The sequence below is a fragment of the Gorilla gorilla genome, chromosome 8 (assembly GCF_029281585.2).
Source record: "Gorilla gorilla gorilla isolate KB3781 chromosome 8, NHGRI_mGorGor1-v2.1_pri, whole genome shotgun sequence".
NCBI lineage: Eukaryota > Metazoa > Chordata > Mammalia > Primates > Hominidae > Gorilla > Gorilla gorilla.
Genome location: NC_073232.2, coordinates 104,480,365 through 104,502,222, shown reverse-complemented (window position 1 = coordinate 104,502,222; position 21,858 = coordinate 104,480,365). Strand labels below are relative to the sequence as shown.

Sequence of the window (21,858 nt, the reverse complement as noted above, 5' to 3'; positions counted from 1 at the left end):
TTGCGGAGCACAGGGGATTTTTAAGGCAGTGAAACTATTCTATATGATACTGTAATGGTGGATACATGTTACACATTCATCAAAACCCATGGAATGTATACCAAGAGTGAATCCTAATGTAAACTGTAGACTTTGGATGATTATGATGTGTCAGAATAGGTTCATCAGTTTTTACAAATATACTATGGGGGGGGATGTTGATAATTGGGGAAGCTATGCAAGTGTGGGGCTAGGGGGCGTACATGAAATCTCTGGGTCTTTCTTTTTTGCTGTGAACCTAAAAAGGCTCTAAAAATATAAAGTCTCTAAAAAACAAACAGCAGAGCATAACATGCCCTTCCCTTGGGGAGTCACATGTATAAGAATGCAACCATTAAAACTTAGTGCAGGCCAAGTCATAAGGAACAACAGATGATCTATTTTAGTGTTGCCTCATGTGCCCAGCAAAGTACCATGCCATTAACATGAGAGTGCTGTTGACAGTGTACTTGTCACTGACCATACAAATCCACTTTTGGAATAATTCTTGTATTTCCCCCTGTAAAATACATGTACCATTTAATTTTTATTCTGATGGATTGGAAATAAGTATTTTTTTCAATTTTTAATTATTCAGGTTTATGATTTAAAAGCTACAAAAATATTAGCACTGTGGATTTTCTGCACTATTTTTATAACCAATGAACTAATCTAAAATATTTGTAATGTTTCATTTTTAACTATTCAAATACAAACAGTACACAAATCATAGATACATAATATACGTATCTATGATTTAATAAATATATTGCTCAATGTAGTATCACAAATTGAGCTCACCCATGTAACTAGTACCTGGATCAAGACCAAAACATTACTAACACCCCAAACTAAACCCTTAGGCTCCTCTCTGGTTACTATCGCTAGCCAAGGGTAATACTACTCTGATTTCTAAAAATTAGAGGTAATTTGTATGGGCTCTAAATTGCTTAATATATATGAAACAGTAAAAAAATTCTCTCTCTTAAAAAAAAAAGAATTATATCTCTAAGGCTGGTAATAGTTGATAATTGAGAATTAAAGTTCTTAGAGGGAGTAGATAGACCTTTGAAAGAATATTGTATCTTGTTATATCTGGTATAAATCTATCTTAGCATAGATAGGATATTAGAAAGATGAAATAAGTCACATTACTCCCTTTTTAAAAATGTGGAGTCAGCCGGGCGCAGTGGCTCACGCCTGTAATCCCAGCACTTTGGGAGGCCACGGCAGGTGGATCACAAGGTCAGGAGTTCGAGACCAGCCTGGCCAATATGATGAAACCCCATCTCTACTGAAAATACAAAAATTACCCGGCGTGGTGGTGCACGCCTGTAGTCCTAGTTACTCGGGAGGCTGAGACAGAAGAATCGCTTGTGCCGGGAGGTGGAGGTTGTAGTGAACCAAGATCATGCCACTGCACTCCAGCCTGGGCGATACATGTGAAGTATTTTGAACTGTTCCCGGCACATAGGAAGCACTCATTAGCTGCTATGATAATCACTATAACAGGACCAAGGTAGTACATAATAAATTCCACAATGAATGATAAAAACAAATCTAAGCCACTGGGCGCGGTGGTTCATGCCTGTAATTCCAGTACTTTGGGAGGCCAACGCGGGTGGATCACCTGAGGTCAGGAGTTCGAGACCAGCCTGGCCAACATGGTGAAACCGTGTCTCTACTAAAAATACAAAAAATTAGCTGGGCAAGGTGGCAGGCACCTGTATTCCCAGCTAGTCAAGGGGCTGAGGCAGGAGAATTGGTTGAATCCGGGAGGCAGAGGTTGCAGTGAGCCGAGATCATGTCATTGCACTCCAGCCTGGGCAACAAGGGCGAAACTCTGTCTCAAAAAAAAGCCAAACCAAAACAAAATGAAACAAAAAAAAAATCTAAGCATCTCAGATAGATCACTACTTGATATTGGCTACCTATCCCATATGCCATCCTGTCTCTCTGATATCAGAGTTCCCAACCATCATGAACCAATTTACAGTCCCAGCACTTTGGGAGGCCAAGGTGGGCAGATCCCTTGAAGTCCAGGAGACCAGCTTGGGTGACATGGTGAAACCCTGTCTCTACAAAAGATACAGAAATTATCTGGGTGTGGTGATCCCAGCTGCTCAGGAGGCTGAGGTGGGAGAATCGCTTGAGCCCATGAGGCAGAGGTTGCGGTGAGCAGAGATCTTGCCACTGCACTCCAGCTTTTGTGCCAGAGTGAGACCCCGTCTCAAAAAAACAAACCAACAAAACTCCCAGGTAGGTCTTTTGTAACTCTTCCTCTGTCCCCAATTCAACATGCTGCCCTCCACCCCTAAGCCTGTCTAGATCTATTAACTTCATCTATATTACTTGGATGTTTAGTGGTTGAAGACTTGTGTGAACAACATTCTCATTTATCCTTTATGGGTGTTAATGTCCAGTGAGTCATTTGTACCTTAGTATTGCAATCAGATTTGTTTTCATTGGGTATCTGGCCAGAAATCAGATATAATGGGAAAAAAAATGAATTTGTTGTTTGGGAGAGAAATAAGTAATTTTAAAATGTGGAGTATTTCCTTTCTCAATAAAGATTTTTCATTGGGTTGTCAGGCAGCATAACATCATTGGGGATGGGAAGAAGGGACAAAGAGACAAGTGATAGGATGTCAAAATTTATTTCATCTTTTTTAAAGTGTTATATCAATCCATCCATATAATTATGGATGAAGCAAATTTGGGGGAGGGATCAAGGTAGGAAGCTACCTACCATTTATTATACTTTTTGTAAGAAGAGGAATTCAAGGTTCCAAATAATAAACAGTATAAAAGTCCCTTAAATTGTTTTTGGAATGCATCCCCTTTCGTAAATTATGTAAACAGTAATAGCTATGTAAATTCAGAAGAGATTTTTTTCAGCTGGGCGCGGTGGCTCACCCCTGTAATCCCAGCACTTTGGGAGGCCGAGGTGGGGATCACTTGAGGTCAGGAATTCGAGACCAGCCTGGCCAACATGGCAAAACTCCATCTCTACTAAAAATACAAAAATTAGCCAGGTGTGGTGACCAGCACCTGTAATTCTAGTTACTTGGGAGGCTGAGGCAGGAGAATCGCTTGAACCTGGGAGGTGGAGGTTCAATGAGCCGAGATCGTGCCACTGCACTCCAGCCTGGGTGACAGAGTGAACGAGACTCCATCTCAAAAAAAAAAAAAAAAAAAAAAAAAAAGATTTTTTTCATTGAGGGTTGTAGTACAGGAGGAATCAGGGAAAAAAATAGAGCTTGAGCTGGATAATCCTTTCTAATATTTGAGTAGTGGGAAAGTGAAGAAGTTAAAGGTGTGGAGTGAGGGCAAGTCTGATGCTTGAGGAAAAGTGGAAAGTAGTAGAAAATGAGATTGGCCTAGTGGTATTTCAACTATCCGGCTGAAAAGTCTGAATTATTTTCCTATGGAATAAATAGTTTTTTTGTTTGTTTGTTTTTTGTTTTTTTTGAGACGGAGTCTCGCTCTGTCACCCAGGCTGGAGTGCAGTGGCATGATCTCGGCTCACTGCAACCTCCACCTCCTGGGTTCAAGCAATTCTCCTGCCTCAGTTTCCTGAGTAGCTGGGACTACAGGTGCCCGCCATCACGCCTGGCTAATTTTTGTATTTTTAGTAGAGATGGGGTTTCACCATGTTGACCAGGATGGTCTCAAACTCCTGACCTCAGATGATCTGCCCACCTTGGCCTCTCAAAGTGCTGGGATTACAAACGTGAGCCACTGCACCCAGTCAGAAATAGTTTTCTTTAATGCTTAATATAATACACTGTTAATGTAACTCCAAATTATCTTCCTTTTTCAGTATAAGCTAGTTGTGTGACATTTCACAGTTTTATTTATTTTTTTACTTATTTATTTTGAGACAGAGTCTTGCTCTGTCGCCCAGGCTGGAGTGCAGTGGCGTGATCTCAGCTCACTGCAACCTCTACCTCCAAGGTTGAAGCAATTCTTCTGTCTCAGCCTTTCAAAGTGCTGGGATTACAGGTGTGAGCCACCGCGCCCGGCCAATTTTTTGTATTTTTAATAGAGATGAGGTTTCACCATGTTGGCCAGGCTGGTCTCAAACTCCTGACCTCAAATGATCCTCCTGCCCTGGCCTCCCAAAGTGCTGGGATTACAGGTGTGAGCCACCACACCGAGCCTGTTACACTTTTAAGAAATGGATTACGCTCTAAATCATTTTTTAAAATAGAACCTGAGGTTTCAAATTTGAGAAACTTTCCACTCTGAAAATCATTCTGCTTGACAGGATCTTTTAGTGATACGTGATACCACAGTCTAGCTCTATTAAACAATGTAACAATACATTCTATAGGGCTGGAGTTTTAAAGAGGAAGAAAACCTTTAAAGCACTGTATTATTAAGCATGGCCTGAGGTGGACCCAGTGCCTTAGTCTCATTTTACTTTTGCAGTTCATTTTATAGATCAAAAAGATATTACATTCCCCCATCTGTAATACTGAGTGGAAAGTAAATGGAGAGAGTAAGAGAAGCTTTACTGAAAATTGTGCAGAAACACATTCTGTAAAGTAACAGCTAGTTGTATATAAAATTTCTATACATTTTTCAGGGGAATCTATGAAGAGAGAGAGTGTGTGTGTGTTTGGGGGCAATGTGTGTGTAGTAAGAAATTCAGAGTGACCACTGCATGGTACAGTTTTTAGTTATTTAGAATGAATAATTTTTTCTTATCTGGTGGTAAGATAAAGTACAAATGAAGATTTATAAATCAGTTTTTTAAAGTACTCTATGTCTGATATAGATAATAGGCTCCAATATAAACCCTCATAAGACTTCTGAAACATCCATTGTATCTGTTCCAGTGGCTGCCACATCCAGTTAAATATCTTTTTAAGATTGTGATTTAGCCTGTACTTCATAAAGGTTTTTAAAAAAAATATAGTGTTTGCAGTCAAGTTGAACAGTATCTTCATATCAATTGAATAGTTCCAAGAATACATAGAAAAGCTTTGTGTGAATTTTTTTTTCATTTCTAAATTCACCATTTTGATACAAATACCCATGGTTTTCTTCTATGTTTACATGCAGCCAGGAGCTATGGGCGGAGACGAGGTAAAATTTTTTTTTTAAATGAGATCTTTTGCTTGCCAAATTGTGAGTAAATATGAGTGTGTTTATGTGTGTGTGTATTTATACCTGTGTGTGTGTAAAACAATAATTATCATATGGTGTGATGTTCTATCTTAATTATTTTAGCAAAATAATTTATCACTTTCATTAAAATTATTTTTTTGTTGTGGTTGATAATTTGTTCTTTTAATTATAAAAAAGATATAGCAAAGACTATTTCTCCTTAAAGTTTTTTGTTATATGGTTTATTGTGAATAAACATGAGGAAATAAAGGCCAAACATATATATTTTTCTGCCCTGTATTCATTGTGTTCTTTTCATACAACTTAGAAGGCAGAACTTGGGTTTTGGAGAGCAATTCTTGATCTTATTAGGTTGACTGGTGATTTTTTTCTGTTATATTCAGAGTCAGATTTACCCCGGAAGTAAATGAAGCTTAAGTTTCAGAGGCTCTCACTTGCTTGGACCCCTTCCAAAGTCTACGTAATTTTTGTGTTCTTTTCCTTAAAGAGGGACCCCAAAATAGGCTTTAGTCCCCATAAAACCTGCATTCTCTCCTGGTCACACCCAAACAAAATAATACAACTTTCATTTGTGTAATGCTGTAACTGTTCTAAAGCATTTCCCATATCTGTAGTTTTTTCAAATAATTTTACGAAGTAGCTAGGAGAAGCCGGATGTAGTAGAAAGCATATGGGACTTAGGGTCAGACACGTAGGTTGTAATCACTGACTTATCATTTAGATTTGGTATGCTCATCTGTAAATTATGAGGTAATAAAACCAGTCTTGTCCTACTTCAGAGTATTAGTAAAGTTCTAGTTAAAAAAACAGGGAAGTGAAAAGCTATCCATGTAAATTAAAAGTATTCCACAAATATAAGTTACTTTGGTGCTCATTTGCAGAAGCTGAAGGAGGAGTCGTAATTTACTTGCTGTGTGACCAAGTTAAAGCCAGAGTCAAGATCACAATCTGTGTCTTTTGGCTCTTTATTTGCTAATGTTTACCATTCATCAGGCTGTCTCTGACTTTGTAGTTGAGTCATGAAGAGAAGATAATGATGCTAAATTCATAGTATTTTATTATGTTTTTAAAAATATTAAAAATATTTTCTGCCTATGCTTACCCAAACAATACTTTTATCATTTATTTCACAGCAAATATTTGTTGAATGAGTGACTATTGGCAGAAGCTAATATATATGTACAGTGGATCATACAGTCCTTTTGCTTTTCATCATCATCATGTGTAAAAACGTTTGTGTAAATGATTATTTTCTATCCGTGGAAATAAATATCATTAAATTTTATTGCCTTATTTTTAAATTTAAAAAAGTTAAAGCCTAGAAATAATGTTATTAAGACATATTTTGTACCATACTTGTTTCATGTTGCTAGAAAAATGATCACTGTCAGGAAAGAAAAGGAAATGGACTATTTTATGTAGAAAATAGACACCATCTGGAGAATAGACAGCAGGGCCTGGCTTTTCCTCTTCTCACGTACTAATCAGTCACCAGATCTTGTCAAGATTTTCCCTTTAGTTTTCTCAGGCCTTGTCCTTCTCATTTCTGCTATTTTTATTTCTCCTGTTCCATTTCTACAACTTCATCTTTCTGAAACACCGCTTTGTGTCATCCCCATTCTCAATTCAGGGTCCCCACGATCTGGCTTCTGCCTCTTTCACCAACATCATTATCTTCATTTTTCCCACCTCATCTTCCCCTGACCAATATATTTGCTTTCCCACTCTCTGGCCATACAGGTCACCCTTCCTCTCATCTATGTATCTAAGGACTATCCTTATTTTACTAGTTCAAACCTTAACCCTTTCCAGGAAGCCTTCCCCAGTGGCCTTGCAGACAGTGTTTTCCTCTGATTCTGCTGTCTTGCATTCTTCCTGCCTTTTCTGTATGCCCTGATTCTTCATCTGGGATAAGTTCTTTGAGGATAGTTGTCTCTAGTGCCTAACACTGGGCCCTACATAGAGTTAGCCCTTATTAAGTGCTTATTGATAAGGATTATTTTGAAATAACACCCTACATTTATGCAGAGCAGAGTTTGCCATCATATTTTTAAAAATTATCTTATTTTTATAAATAATAGCACATTAATACTATACATCAAGAATATAAAGTCGCCTATAGTTTCTAAGCTTCTGAAAAAAATACTCATCCTTTTTTCATTTTACTTTCTCCATATCTATTTGTGAGGTTGATTTTATTGTTCTCAAAAGTCACGATCTCTTTTGTATGAGGCGCTACACTAAATATTTCCTAGAATGACTTGGTCCCTGCTCTTGGTCTGCAGTTTGATAGGTGTAAATGAAGAAGAGAATGATGAGAGAGAGAGGAAGAGAGACAGAGAGAAGTGCAAATGCTAAAAGACTGAATGTTGCCTTTCTGTAATGAAAAAAGAATGGACAGAAAATGTTTTGTCCATGCTTTCAATAAGTCTTTCATTTCCAAAGCTGAAAAAGAAGTCATCTTCCTTAAATGTAATGATATAACCATATGGGATGAAGCATGTCTAGATCGCATATCTAGAACACTTATTCTCTGAGATGTATTCATTTGAGCCAACTCTGCATAGTATACTTCTGATGAATTGGCAGACTTCCTCATGCTTATTTTTTCATGTGAACAGGGATTAAATTAATGTTTGATCCCTTTCGTCTAATTAACATTTAGACTTGCCCAAAAAGAATAAAAATTAAGCTTGCTGATGTATGTTACTTCCCTCTACCTATGATTAAGGATAGAACTGGAGCTATAACTTATTTTCTATGTGTTACATAAACATGTTGGTAAACTTTTTTCTTTTTTTGAGACAGAGTCTCACTTTGTCGCCCAGGCTGGAGTACAGTGGCATAATCTTGGCTCACTGCAACCTCCACCTCACGGGTTCAAGTGATTCTCCTGCCTCAGCCTCCCAAATAGCTGGGACTACAAGCATGCACCGCCATACCTGGCTAATTGTTGTATTTTTAGTAGACATGGGGTTTCACCATATTGGCTAGGCTGGTCCTGAACTCCTGGCCTCAAGCCATCTGCCCATCTCCCAACGTGCTGGGATTACAGGCATGAGCCACCACATCTGGCCATGTTGGTAAATTTTCTAGGAACAGAAATAAAGGGAATGTAATATATGTGAAAGTTTTTAGTTCTGTCAGCAAGAATTTGGCCAGTGGACTTTTACACCTCTCCTGATAAGTGTGGAAAAGTTTCCTGGGATGAGTAGAATTTCAGGACCTATTTGGATAATGGAATAGGAATGGGAAGCAAGACATTCTAGTATGTGTTTCTCCTTAGAAGAAGGCTTAAAGATGAGATTGCCATGACCAGAGGCTTGGAGTACATATCTCTGAGTGTATGCTGTGGGACCAGCTGGAGAGGAGAAGCTGGTAGTAGGACGATCTATGCTGCCTTAATGAATGTTTTTGAAACAGGCGGTGAAACCCCTGGACACAGATATTGTCAGGCTTTAGAAAGAGGGTTTTATGATAAAGTAATGAAAGCAGGGGATAACTTGAACATCAGCTCAAGGCTTGGATGAGGACATTGAAGGTAGACTCTTAGCAAACCAAGTGCTTCTAGTAATGTAGTTGAAGCAGTAATAATGAGAAATGAGAAGAATGACATGTGAAAGAATAAGATTTGAAAATAAATATCAATTACATATAGTTTAAAAATACCCAATTATATTTCCCATTTATATCTATATTGAATTTGTTCCAGTAGACAAACCTTGATTTCATTTGTGAAATAAGAATCACACCAAAGAATCTTACCATTTTTCTTTGGGAGTGTTCTGCCTTTGATAAGCTTTAATATGTGTCCTCCTATACAACTGCAACCCCTGTTAGAAACTAGTCTACCAGGTAGTGTAATTTAAGACTTTTGCCTACACATTTAATATATGCTGTGCTTTTCATTTCACATGAGAATGAGTTTTTATGCTCTCCATGAAACTATTGTCCATAAGTAGACATGTTGGCTATGCCAGTATTTTTGATGTTTAGCAGAATTTCTTAGTTATAGAGCAGTAAGGAGAATATGAAAAGTCCTTTTAACAATGCAAATGAGAAAATACAACTAGTCTACCAGGTAGTGTCATTTTGGATTTTTGCCTACACATTTAATATATATTGTGCTTTTCATTTACATGAGTATGAGTTTTTATGGTCTCTGTGAAACTCTTGTCCATAAGTAGACATGTTGGCTATGCCAATATTTTTGTTTTTGTTTTTTGCTTTTTGAGATGGAGTCTCACTCCATCGCCCAGGCTTGAGTGCAGTGGCGCGATCTTGGCTCACTGCAGCCTCCGCCTCCCAAGTTCAAGCAATTCACCTGCCTCAGCCCCCCAAGTAGCTGGGATTACAGGCACGCACCACCATGCCCGGCTAGTTTTTGTATTTTTAGTAGAGATGGGGTTTCTCCATGTTGGCCAGGCTGGTCTCGAACTCCTGACCCCAGGGGATCACCTCGGCCTCCCAAAGTGCTGGGATTATAGGCATGAGCCACTGCACCCAGCCCATGCTAGTATTTTTGATGTTTAACAGAATTTCCTAGTTATAGAGCAGTAAGGAGAATATAAAAGGTCCTTTTAACAATGCAAATGAAAAAATACAAAGAATGATTAGAGTTACTGTTATAAATGTACTCCTGCATATATTTAGTTCATAAAAAATATATTGATATTAATGGGTTGCATAATTGATAACAAAAGTTCTAAAATCCAATCAAACTCGTGTGCTGAGTTAAAGTTGAGTATTTCTGTCAAAAGCCTGCTCGAGGGAAGAGAGATCAGCTATTCCAGGGAGACCATGCTAGAAGCACGCCATCCTGCTAATTCAAACCCAGTTGTATGAGCTTGCTTGTTTAAAGGTATGGATGATTCTAGAATAAAACATGGACATGAATCGGAGAATTTTCTGAATGTTCATGGTTGTAATATCTGAAAATGTTACTGCTCATAGTAATAGGAAAATTTGAGCACAGATGATAGTGAGGGGAAGATGACTAGTTTTTCACTTTCTTAGGAAGTTAATCTGGGAGGGGCCAAAAGAAAGACTGAAGGAGGGATTTTCTGGGCCTTCCACCCAAATTTTACTCATTAAGTGTTTGCATACCTATACTGTACTAGACTCCAGATGTGGTCTCTGACACTGTTCAGTGGTCACTCTTGTAGGAAGAGAGACAATAAATAAGTGAAACGAATATATTTATTCTTAACAGTTGTGATAAATACTAGGCAGAAAAGAATAGGGGAGTCGCTCTAAGGTAGGGAGGTCACCTCTGAAGAGGTGATATTTAAACAAACTGAAAGGATGGAGAGATAGCTATCTAAAACTTTTTGGTATTAAGGAATTTTTAAATATATACAAATGTAGACTAGTTTAATGAACACCAATATATCCATCATCAGCTTCAATTATTATCAGCATTTTTGCCAGTTTTGTTTCATATATTCTCTTCCCTTTTTCCCCGGGAATATTTTAAAGGGAATTTCAGATATTATAAGACAGATAGCTAGTTTAAAAGGGGAAGGTGGAAGGAACTGCATTTGTAAAAGGCTTGAAGCAAAGTACAGATACATGCTACAACATAAACCTCGAAAACATTACACTAAGTGAAAGAAGCCAATCTCAAGAGTCACGTATTTGTATGGTACCATTTATATGAAGTGTCCAGAATAGACAAATCTATTGAGACAAAACGGAGATTAGTGGTCGCCTAGGGCTGAGAGGTTGGGGGAAAACCAAGAGTGACTGCTAATGGATTAAATGGATCAATTGTGTGATATGAGAATTATATTTCAAAAAAGTCGTGTTTCTTTAAAAAAAGGCTTGAGGCAAGAAAAGGCTTACTTTGAGGAAGCCTAGAATGACTGATGCTTGGTAGGTGATGGAGGAGTATGTCTTAAGATGAGTTTGGAGGAAGGAAAGAGAATCTGATCTTGCTGGACATTAGCTCCTGGTAAGGATTTTGAACTTGGTCCAAGTACAAGAGGAAATCTTTGAAGCTTTAAAGCAAGGTCAAATGACTGGATTTATGTTTTTAAAAGAGCACGTCTGGTTGCTGTTTGGAGTGAAGTGAAAAGAGAATTGGGTTGCCTTGTTAGGAGGTGATGTCAGGCATGAGATGAGGATAGTTAGGATAGGGTGATGGCAGTGGAGTTGGAGAGAAGTGAACAAATTAAAGATAGATCTTGGAGAATGGGATCAAGAGTAGTGTTTAACAGATGGTGTGAAGGTTGCTGAATTAACCTTGGAGAGTAAATAAGAAGGAAGACTCAAAAATGATTTTGAGATTCTGGCTGGAGTGATTGGGTGAATTGTAATGCCACATATTGAAATGGGACTGGGAGAGAATAAGTTTAAGGTAGATATCAAAAGTTCACTTGTAAACACATTAAGTTTGTGATGCCTAAGAAATACCAGATATTAATATGAAGTAAATCTATTTTTATGTAAGATTTCTGTGTAATAAAAGGGATTCTCCTGTTCCCGGGGATCTGAAATCCTGTCATCTAGTTAAACTCTCTCATTATGCAAATGAGACCATAAGTGAAATGTTTTTTGTTCAAAGTCACCTACTGGACACTAGGCTGGAACCTATCTTGACTTCTAGGGAATATATATGTATTTTATGAGGGAGTCATGCCTCATAATTCCTTTTTCTTAAACCCCCAAAGTGACTGATGTCTGAGCTACTTACAAGACTAAAATGAAAAGAGTCAGGCTTGGAGTAGAAGTGCTGGGCCAGAGGTACCCTGGAGCTGCTGGAGTGATGGCAGAGGCCTTGGTGGGAGCTCAGAGGTGAGGTCCCAGCAGCTTTCACAGCATAGCTTGGCCAATGGGCTTTTGTTTTTCTATCATTTGCTGAAGGAAAGGGAGCCTTCTGGGGAGGAATTATTTTGGACAAGCCTTCCATGCTTAACTAATGCTTTGCAAGTCTTCTATTTGGCACTTTTCCTGCAAGCTTGTTTGGTTTTAAGCCATCTCCACATTCAGAGATGATTTGTCCAATTACTGGACCAAAAACTAATTATAGATAGTAATTGAAATAGATATCAGAGAACCAGACCATTGGTTGAAAGCCAAATGGCCAACTTGCAGCATTTGAGAAACCTTTCTCCTGCTTTTATTGAAATATTGAATATACATATTTTATGTGGCAGTATCATGGTGTTCTAAAGCAGGTTTATATCCTCCTCACATAGAAATATATTTTTTGATAAGTAATGTGGCTTGCTTAACACATTTTGGTCTTGGAAATATTTCCCTTAAAAAAAAGAAATATGTTAGAGAGATGCTAGTTAGTGAAACAAGACTTCTCCTGGGGCACAATTTAGGTGCAGCCTCTTAAATTTTCAGTTTCTAGTAACACATGTCCAGGAAATAAAATTTTACCGACTTCTCAGGGATGATTTGTTTTGGAGATGGATTTATGCCAATCAAATGAATGCATGAATACCATCCTCACAAGGGATTACTGGACAAATCAGAATACCACTGTTTTCTCATGGAGCTGGTTGCATATGGAAATAAAATTTCAGTAGCTGACTGTCTACTAGCTCAAGAGTCACCCCTTCACAATTGCAGAGTCCTGAATTTATTAACGGAATAGTCCTTCAGGAGCTTATAATAAGAGCAGAGGGGCCAGAAGCAGTGGCTCATGCCTGTAATCCTAGCACTTTGGGAGGCTGAGGCAGGAAGATCACTAGAGCCCAGGAGTTCAAGACCAACCTGGGCAACCTAGTGAGACCCCATCTCTATATTAAAAAAAAAGAGAGAGAGAGAGAGAGAGAGAGAGAGCAGAGGGAAATAGATTATTTTCAAGCTCTGGAAATACCACGTGAACCATTCTGTCCCCTGGAGGAATAATCCTACGTAGTATGATAAAGTCCTCATATCGCCTGTCGGTCTGCGCTGGGTAAATACTACAAGCTCTTACTCTACCATTCTGTCTTTTAAATCCTTTCTGCAGACTTTTTGTTCTGCCAGCACTTCAGGCAGTCATGTTACAGTAAGGATGATTAGGTTATAGATTTTACATTCCAGTGTTGAGAATATACTTTCCTTAACTTGATTGAACTTGGATATTTCCCAGGGCTGCATATACTTCACACAAAATATCTCTTTCAGTGGCTGCCTGTAGCAGACAAATAATCTTCACATCAGTGATTCTTAAACTTGAGCATAGGAATCACTGGGGAAATTTGTGCAAATACAGATTTTCAAGCCTGACCCCCACAGATTCAGATTAGTAGATCTGGGGGTTGGGTTCTCAGACCTATATTCTTAATTATTACCCACAGTTAGAGAAATATCATTTATGTGTTAGTTCTTAGCAGTTTCATTTGCAAGGCCAACTTTATTTTATTGCTAACGTCTATCGTACTCTAAATACTAATAATAAGACAGAGGTTTGGTTTTAAAACCTTGGGAGATTTCTTAATTACCCATAACCACTTAATAAAACTGTCCAAATTTTTACAACTCTTGATTTTGTTTTCTTTGCCAAAATACTCTGAGCTGTGGTTATGTTGGCCATGCAGAAAATTCTTTTTGTGCCAGAATGTCTTCCACATCTGCTTCTTCACTCTTTCACTGCTCTCGTTCAAGACTTCCTCATGTCTCATCTGGACAGTCACAGATTTCTTCAGACTCTCACCTCATCCACCCTCTCCCTGAGTTCAAAATGTTGGAAGTAATAGAAGTTATGGTAGGATTTTGGTTAGAGGACAACATGGTCATAGGTATCTTAGAGAAGTCATTCTGACAGGACAGAAGATGGATTAGGTGAGAATATCATGGTCTCTATAGAGTTAGTGTCGTTCAAAATAAGCCAGTATTAGAGCTGGGCACAGTGGCTCACACCTGTAATCCCAACACTTTGGGAGGCTGAGACAGGCAGATCACTTGAGGTCAGGAGTTCGAGACCAGCCTGGCCAACACGGCGAAACCTTGTCTCTACTAAAAATAGAAAAATAAGCCAGGTGTGGTGGCACATGCCTATAATCCCAGCTACTGGGGAGGTTGAGGCAAGAGAATCCTTTGAACCTGGGAGGCAGAGGTTGCAGTGAGCCAAGATTGTGCCACTGCGCTTCAGCTTGGGTGACAGAGCGAGACTCTGTCTCAAAAAAAAAAAAAAAAAAAAAAGCCAGTATTAGAATAAATATTAAATTCAAAAAGTGGGAAAATAATTTTCCATTTTGTAATATAGAACATTAATGCCTGACCAAATAAAAGCAATAGGAAAGGTCTCAATTTTCTAGGACATGGTTACATCTCTGCCATTCTCACACCTGTGTATTGTGTATTCATCATAGATTTGCAGCCACATGCCTTTGCACTTACTGTTTTCCTTCCCTGGATGCTGCCTCACATTTAACATTTTTGGTGTGCCTTTTATGTGACCTAATTAGGGCAGGAAGATACAGTGGTGAACAAGATTAAATTGGTCCCATCCTAATAGAGTTTACAATTTAATAGGGTTAGGGAAAGAGATACTCAATAAAAACGCACCCAAATGGTATAATGGTCCTTGGGGAAAGTGTTAGGAAGGAAGAATACAGGGGCTGTGTGTGGATAGAAAAGGGAATCTAACCTAATCTAAAGGCTTAGGAAAGTTCAACCTGAGGAAGACTTTTCAGCTGAGACCTGAAGAATTAATAGGAATTAATTAGGAAATTGGAGAGTTGAAAAGGGTATGTTTGTTTTAGGTAGAGGGAACACATTGTCCTTATGGCTAGCAGCAAGGAGGAATAATCGAAAATACGAAGGAGGTCTGTGTGATTGGCAGTTAGTGAGCAAGAGGGAGAGGCAGCAACTGTGACGTAGAAGAGGTGTGCAGAGGCCTTGCAGTTCACAGTTATGTTTTTGTACTTTATCCAAAAAGTAATGGGAAATCATTGAGGGCTTTCAAGGATGGGGTGAGGAGTGTGCTTACATGTTCAAATTAATGTTTGAAAATGGTACCTTTGGCTGTTTTGTGGAGAAAGCATTGTGGGGTACGAGGTAGAAGTCAGTAGACTAAACAGACTATTTACTCTGCTTGAACTGGCAGGACTTAGTGAGAGATGGATTTGACGTGGAGTATAAGAGAAAGGGAGATGTCAAGGATGATTTCTAGCTTTCTGGATTGAATCCAGTGTGGATAATCAGCATTTTTATTGAGATTTTAGGGAATATTAGAGAAGGAGCAATTTTGGAGGGAAAGATCAAGAGCTGTTTTGACAGTACTTGCTCTGTGGCTTCTTGTTCCTTTACTTCAGAAACTCCCACTCTGACAAGATTCTGCTCAAAATTGCCCTCCTGTGAAAATACTCTAAAAATCTCTCCCCGCCAATCTCCAGGAGGGCAGTAAGTTGTGTTCTTGTGTCACTTGGTAAAGTCTTCTCTTAGCACATCTCTGTTTTATAATTATTTATGTACTTGCCTGTCTCCCCCACCAGACTGTGATTCCTTTGGCAAGGAAGTATCTTATTTGTTCGATGTCACTGAAATATGGGTGAATATTTCCTCAAGTGTTTTCCACTGAGTTTTGTATGGTAAAGGGTTCCTTTAACATCTGGGTAATGCTGGAATAAGTTAATGTTGTTTTTTTTGAGACAGGGCCTCACTCTGTCACCCAGGCTGGTGTGCACTGATGTGGTCTCAGCTCACTGCAACCTCTACCTCCTGGACTCAAGCGATCCTCCCACCTCAGCTTCCCCAGTAGCTGGGACTACAGATGTGCATCACCATGCCCGGCTAATTTTTGTATTTTTTGTAGAGACAGAGTTTCACCATGTTTCCCAGGCTGGTCTTGAACTCCTGGACTCAAGTGATCCACCTGCCTCGGCCTCCCAAAGTGCTGGGACTATGGGCATGAGCCACCATGCCTGGCCAGTTAATGTTTCTTTACTGTAGAACTTTTCGTAGCCTTTTATTTTCTGAGGTGGAAAAGCATAACGTATGCATTATTTTCCCAGATTATTTCATTTCCCCTTCCCCAGCTCTCGTTTTCTGAGTATCTAATGTTACTGGTGTTGAAGGTAAGAGGTGGGTTTGGGAACACTCACTGGGAAATGCTGATTTGCGCATGTGCCTGACACTGAGTAGGCATGTAATTCACTGAGTGTGGGCTATGGAATAAAGCAAACCTGTCAGCTCTAGGAGAATGTCACTGGATGTCTTTGGAAAGCTCTTTTTGCCTATAGTTGCTGCAAATCTATTTCTTTCACCCCCAGTGATCAAAACAAACATCAAGGGATGAGAATTTACTGTCTATTGTTTGTTGCTGCCAGGCTAAAAAAGATAGGTGGCATGAGATGACAGATTTTGTTCTGTTTCTTTATAGCTAAGCTGGGGAAAACTGAACAAAAAATTATTTGGTCTTTTTATTTAACTCCTAGCATTAAAACAGTGTCTTTTTTACACTACCTGGGTTGTTCACAAAATAACCAGAGTTATATTAATAACTTTAACTTTTTTGTAAAAGAAATAATGTTCAGTATTTTTCTAAGGGCTATTTATATTCTGTTTTAGAGTTGGCTGTTGTGACACAAAAGCTAAGTTTCAGGGAAATAAAGATAGTATAGACTAAATGGGGAAGACACTGCTCTTTTTTTTTTTTTTTAAGAGTATGTGAATTTATTTTAGAGGGGAATTTTCCTTTTCCCCCCCAAAAGTTAGAGTACTCTAATGGTTCATTTTTAGAGTGGAACCTAGTGGAAAGTTTTACTAGGAAGTCACTGACTCAAACAGGAAATATATTTGATTTTAAATTTAGATTTTATTTTGTAATGCCAAATGACATTATTGTGTTATATTTACTGCTGGTAAATTTACTGCTGACTCTAACTGCTGGTATCTTTCTTATAGTCATGTGGATTGGGTAGGTACTTTTGCTCTACAAACTTTATTTGGCTATAGAGTTAATGAAAATAATTCTTTTTTCATTTCTTTTCGTATATTTTTTGAGTGACATAAAATGTAGCCTAGATTAGTAGGGTTAAGGGTTTCATAACCACATCCACATTTATACTCCCACATCTTAAGTTATGCATTTTCATTTACTTACCCTGTCCTTTATTATTGCATATGTTTATTTCCAAATTAGAGTAGCTTGGAATGACAAGGAAAACTTGATGATCTTTAGTTCCGCTATTAGAAAAGAAGTTATCAGCCTCTGTCACCAGTTTTGTATTCCCTTGGCTATCAGGACCACTCTTTAGAACTAAACCTCTGAGATTACCATAAAGAGCAGATAAAAATCTGTGGATAGAGATTACTTTGTCCATTTATTTTAAAAAATGACTAAAGAAAGAAAAAAACATAGCTGCTGAATATACTCCTAGTAGCTATGATAGAGACTGAATGAGTAAAATGCAGTGATTTTTTAGCAAGGAAACCACTGAAATTTTGATGCTTTTTTTTTTTTTTTTTTGAGACTGAGTTTTACTCTTGTTGCTCAGGCTGGAGTGCAATGGCACGATCTTGGCTCACTGCATCCTCCACCTCCCGGGTTCGGGTTCAAGCGATTCTCCTGCCTCAGCCTCCTGAGTAGCTGGGATTACATGCATGCTCCACCATGTCCGGCTAATTTTTGTATTTTTAGTAGAGACGGGGTTTTGCCATGTTAGCCAGGCTGGCCTCGAACTCCTGACCTCAGGTGATGCGCCCACCTCGGCCTCCCAAAGTGCTGGGATTACAGGCATGAGCCACCATGCCCACCTGGATGATTCTTTTTCTTTAGTTAGCAATCTGGTCATCCCAAGGCTGTGCCTACCCTTACACAAAAATGATGATAAAAAGTTATCTGGTAATCTTCAGTCCTGTTAATCTTGGAAAAGCCACAGCTCAGGACACCTTTTTTTTTGTATGCTTCTCTCTGCACTTCGGGCTTCTAATAGAGCATTTATTGTCCTAGAAAATCATTTTAATTATAGAAACTCCCACATTTGTTTCAGGTCGATCTTCTCTCTTTCCCTTTGAAGATGCCTTCCTGGATGATAGCCACGGCGATCAGGCCTTGTCATCTGGCTTAAGTTCTCCCACTCGCTGTCAAAATGGGGAACGAGTAGAACGCTACTCTAGAAAGGTGTTTGTTGGAGGCCTTCCTCCTGATATTGATGAAGGTACTATGCATTCATTAATGATTTTGCAAAGCCTGAGTTTGTTCTTTGTGTGTTCTGACCCTGCCTCTCCTCTCCAAGTCAACTTTAGGACATCTATATCTTAGTGCATAGGAGGTGAGACTATTTGGTAGATTAGAAAGTAGTAGTCTATTATTGTACTAAGTACTTCATGTTACATTATCTCATTTAATCCTCATAGCTATCTAATAAGGATATCCTAGCATCTCCATTTTATAGATAAGGAAACTGAGGATCAGAGAGAAATAATTTGTTCAGGGTTATATAGCTGATGGTGCAGTTGCAACTCAAATTCAATTAGATTCCAGAGCTTCTGCTCATGTGCATCACACCAAACCATCTCACATTTTAATATAAATACTGGCCAGTGCAGTGGCTCACGCCCGTAATCCCAGTACTTTGGGAGGCCAAGATGGGAGGATTACTTGAGCCCAGGGGTTCAAGACCAGCCTGGGCAACATAGCAAGACCCTGTCTCTACAAAACAAGATTAGCCGGGTATGGTGGTATGTGCCTGTACTCCCAGCTACTTGGGAGGCTGAGGTGGGAGATCACTTGAGCCCAGGAGTTTGAGGTTACAGTGAGCTATGATCATACCACTGAACTCCAGCCTGGATGACAGAGTGAGACCCTGTCTCATAAGTAAATAAATAAATAAAAACAAATACCTATTAACAAAAAGCATAATCCACCTCTTTAAAAGAATGAAGATGAATTAGAATTTTTCTTAATAATAGTTTTGAGATGCTATCAGTCCAAAAGTGAGTGTTCACTTATGCCTAAAGCCAGTTTATTTTAGCACACAGTAAGTTGTCAATAAATATTTGTTGAAAGGATGAATGAAATAAAGTTGTGACAAAGTTAACTTAAGCAAAAAACAACTCTAGTTCCAGTAGGCTTTGGGTCTGATATAAAAATACTGTCTGATATTCTAACAGTCTTGTTTTTCTAGCATTTTTCTAGCTATGACACACTTCAAATTTATCATGATTTCCTTTTTTCATGGTGACAGGAGAAAAGTCTCAAAAAGTGGTTTTATTTTAGACTAACTACATTAAATTTATACATAGCTGAATGCTTATTTTCCTCCAAATTGTTCTTGTATTCATGTTAATCTCATCTATTGATTAGATTATCTTCAAGACAATTTTTAAGATCATGACTGAGAGAGTGGTACCCTAAACCTGAGTAGGAGCCAGGTTATAACCTCTGCTTTGAGTCATATGTCAGAGGGAAAATATAAATGTGTTGATCTATAATTTTTGATATATTTTCTATATAGGGTATGTAATACGTAGTTATTAAAGAGAGCATTGGCCATCAACATTTTCTTATCACCCAATAGAATTACCTACTTATTGCCCCTACTCCTTACCAAAAGAATCGTATCTATTTCTTAAATAATCTTAGAGGTTCCTACAAGTGAAACCATATTTTAAATATTTTCTGTACCTTACTTTCTTACTAAAATCAGAGAACATTCCTATTTTTAGAATCTTTCTATTTGACATAGAAGTCACCTTAGTTTAATATGAGATACTTTTCTTCCAAATTCTTTATGTCAAGTTTATTGGCAGTGAAAGGAAATGAATTATAGTTAGAAAAACACTTTGCATGATTAAAAGTGAATAACCAAATGTACACCCAAGCAATGGTATTTCACTTAGTAGGTTTCACTTCCGTAAAGATGCTATAGAAAACAACCCTCAAAACATTTTTTTAAACTAAAAAGACATGTTTTGTGCTATTCTGGTTTTCTGATTGCAATATTTTTTTCTCTTTTGCTAAGATTCTTTCTTTGTTTTGTAGATGAGATCACTGCCAGCTTTCGCAGGTTTGGACCTCTCGTAGTAGACTGGCCTCACAAAGCTGAAAGCAAGTCGTATTTTCCTCCTAAAGGTAATGCTCTTAAAATGTTTCCACTGCTTGCCTGTTGGAGAGATAGCATGACAGTTCAATAAAAGGCAGCCTTTTAACTCTTAAATAGCTGTTGAATTTTTTCCCCCAATTAGGAAAACATTTTAATGTTGATCATCCTTTTGTGTATTATGTTTCCACTTAGAGACTCTTCCCCTGAAGCACACTGATTGTTTCATGGCACCGATTTTATTGACAGTGAGACCCTGGGAGTCTGTTGTGGATGAGCCTCCTGCTAATTTTCATTATTTTGAAAGAAAAGATCTAGGGTTTTGAGGAATGTCAGCAATGGTAAAGGAAAAGATTATTTAGGGTCAGATTTTATTTGTATTCCATAGCCCTATGGTTTTATAGATCTTGTAAACCCCAAACCTGGGAAACCTAGTGGCTAAAGAATGGCATTGTACAAAATTATCTTTATCCACATCTGTATATTAAGTGACTTAGCCTGTTTGGGAGTGGAGGGCAAACTAGTAAAAGACACTCCATATGACCCTGCTTCCCTGATTTTTGGGGAGGCTCATTTGATAATTTATGAGGCCATGAAAATATATTGCTTTGTTCATAGTTTGTCATTTCTGCAGAATCTAGGGAACTTTACTGGTGATATTCATTTGGGTGTGTTCCTAGATTTATATAGAAGAATGTTTTGGGTTAAAGGTTTTGTTTGTGTTACATTCTGTAGATATGTTTCAAGCATACATTTCATTTCAGAAAAATGGCTTTTTGATACGTATTATTGTGTAATATTACTCAGCACAAAAAGATGAAGTGAAAATACTTGTCCTTCCTGTGCCTCATAAATGAATCAAATTATAGCTTAACCTGAGGAAGGCAAGTGGCTTCCTTTTATGTCCGGTTTGTTAGGTTTCATTGTCAGTTGTACTTCTCCAATTCTCACTCTCTTCATAACCCACAAAAATAAGTTAATATAGAGGGCTGTTGCTTGTTCTTTGTTTTTTTTTTGTTTTTGTTTTTATTTGTTTTTTTTTTTTGAGACGGAGTCTCACTCTGTCGCCCAGGCTGGAGTGCAGTGGCGTGATCTCGGCTCACTGCAAGCTCCGCCTCCTGGATTCACGCCATTCTCCTGCCTCAGCCTCCCGAGTAGCTGGGACTACAGGCTCCTGCCGCCACGCCTGGCTCATTTTTTGTATTTTTAGTAGAGACAGGGTTTCACCGTGTTAGCCAGGATGGTCTCGCTCTCCTGACCTCGTGATCCGCCTGCCTCGGCCTCCCAAAGTGCTGGGATTACAGGCGTGAGCCACCATGCCCGGCCTTTTTTTTTTTTTTTGTATGTTTTCTTATCAATTATTTATTATAACCATATGAATAATTCCAGTTATTATTTTTATTTCAATAACTATTATTATTATTATTTTTTATTATTATTATACTTTAAGTTTTAGGGTACATGTGCACAATGTACAGGTTAGTTACATGTGTATACATGTGCCATGCTGGTGTGCTGCACCCATTAACTCGTCATTTAGCATTAGGTATATCTCCTAATACTATCCCTCCCCTCTCCCCCCACCCCACAACAGTCCCCAGAGTGTGATGTTCCCCTTCCTGTGTCCATGTGTTCTCATTGTTCAATTCCCACCTATGAGTGAGAACATGCAGTGTTTGGTTTTTTGTCCTTGTGATAGTTTACTGAGAATGATGAT

At 38.4% G+C, this 21,858-nt stretch overlaps 1 protein-coding gene across 15 annotated transcripts in view; it reads left to right on the top strand.

Moving 5' to 3' along the window:
* Positions 1 to 21,858, top strand: part of CPEB3 (cytoplasmic polyadenylation element binding protein 3) — a 243,816-nt gene that overhangs the window by 129,877 nt on the left and 92,081 nt on the right. For 8 of the 15 annotated variants that reach the window (XM_055352480.2, XM_019035034.4, XM_055352477.2 and 5 more), the window contains 3 exons: positions 5,089 to 5,112; positions 18,090 to 18,257; positions 20,084 to 20,173. In XM_055352480.2, coding sequence (XP_055208455.1) covers positions 5,089 to 5,112; positions 18,090 to 18,257; positions 20,084 to 20,173 — 282 coding nt within the window. The remainder of the gene's footprint in view (positions 1 to 5,088; positions 5,113 to 18,089; positions 18,258 to 20,083; positions 20,174 to 21,858) is intronic. The other 7 variants (XM_055352482.2, XM_019035038.4, XM_055352478.2 and 4 more) reach the window with 2 other exon arrangements.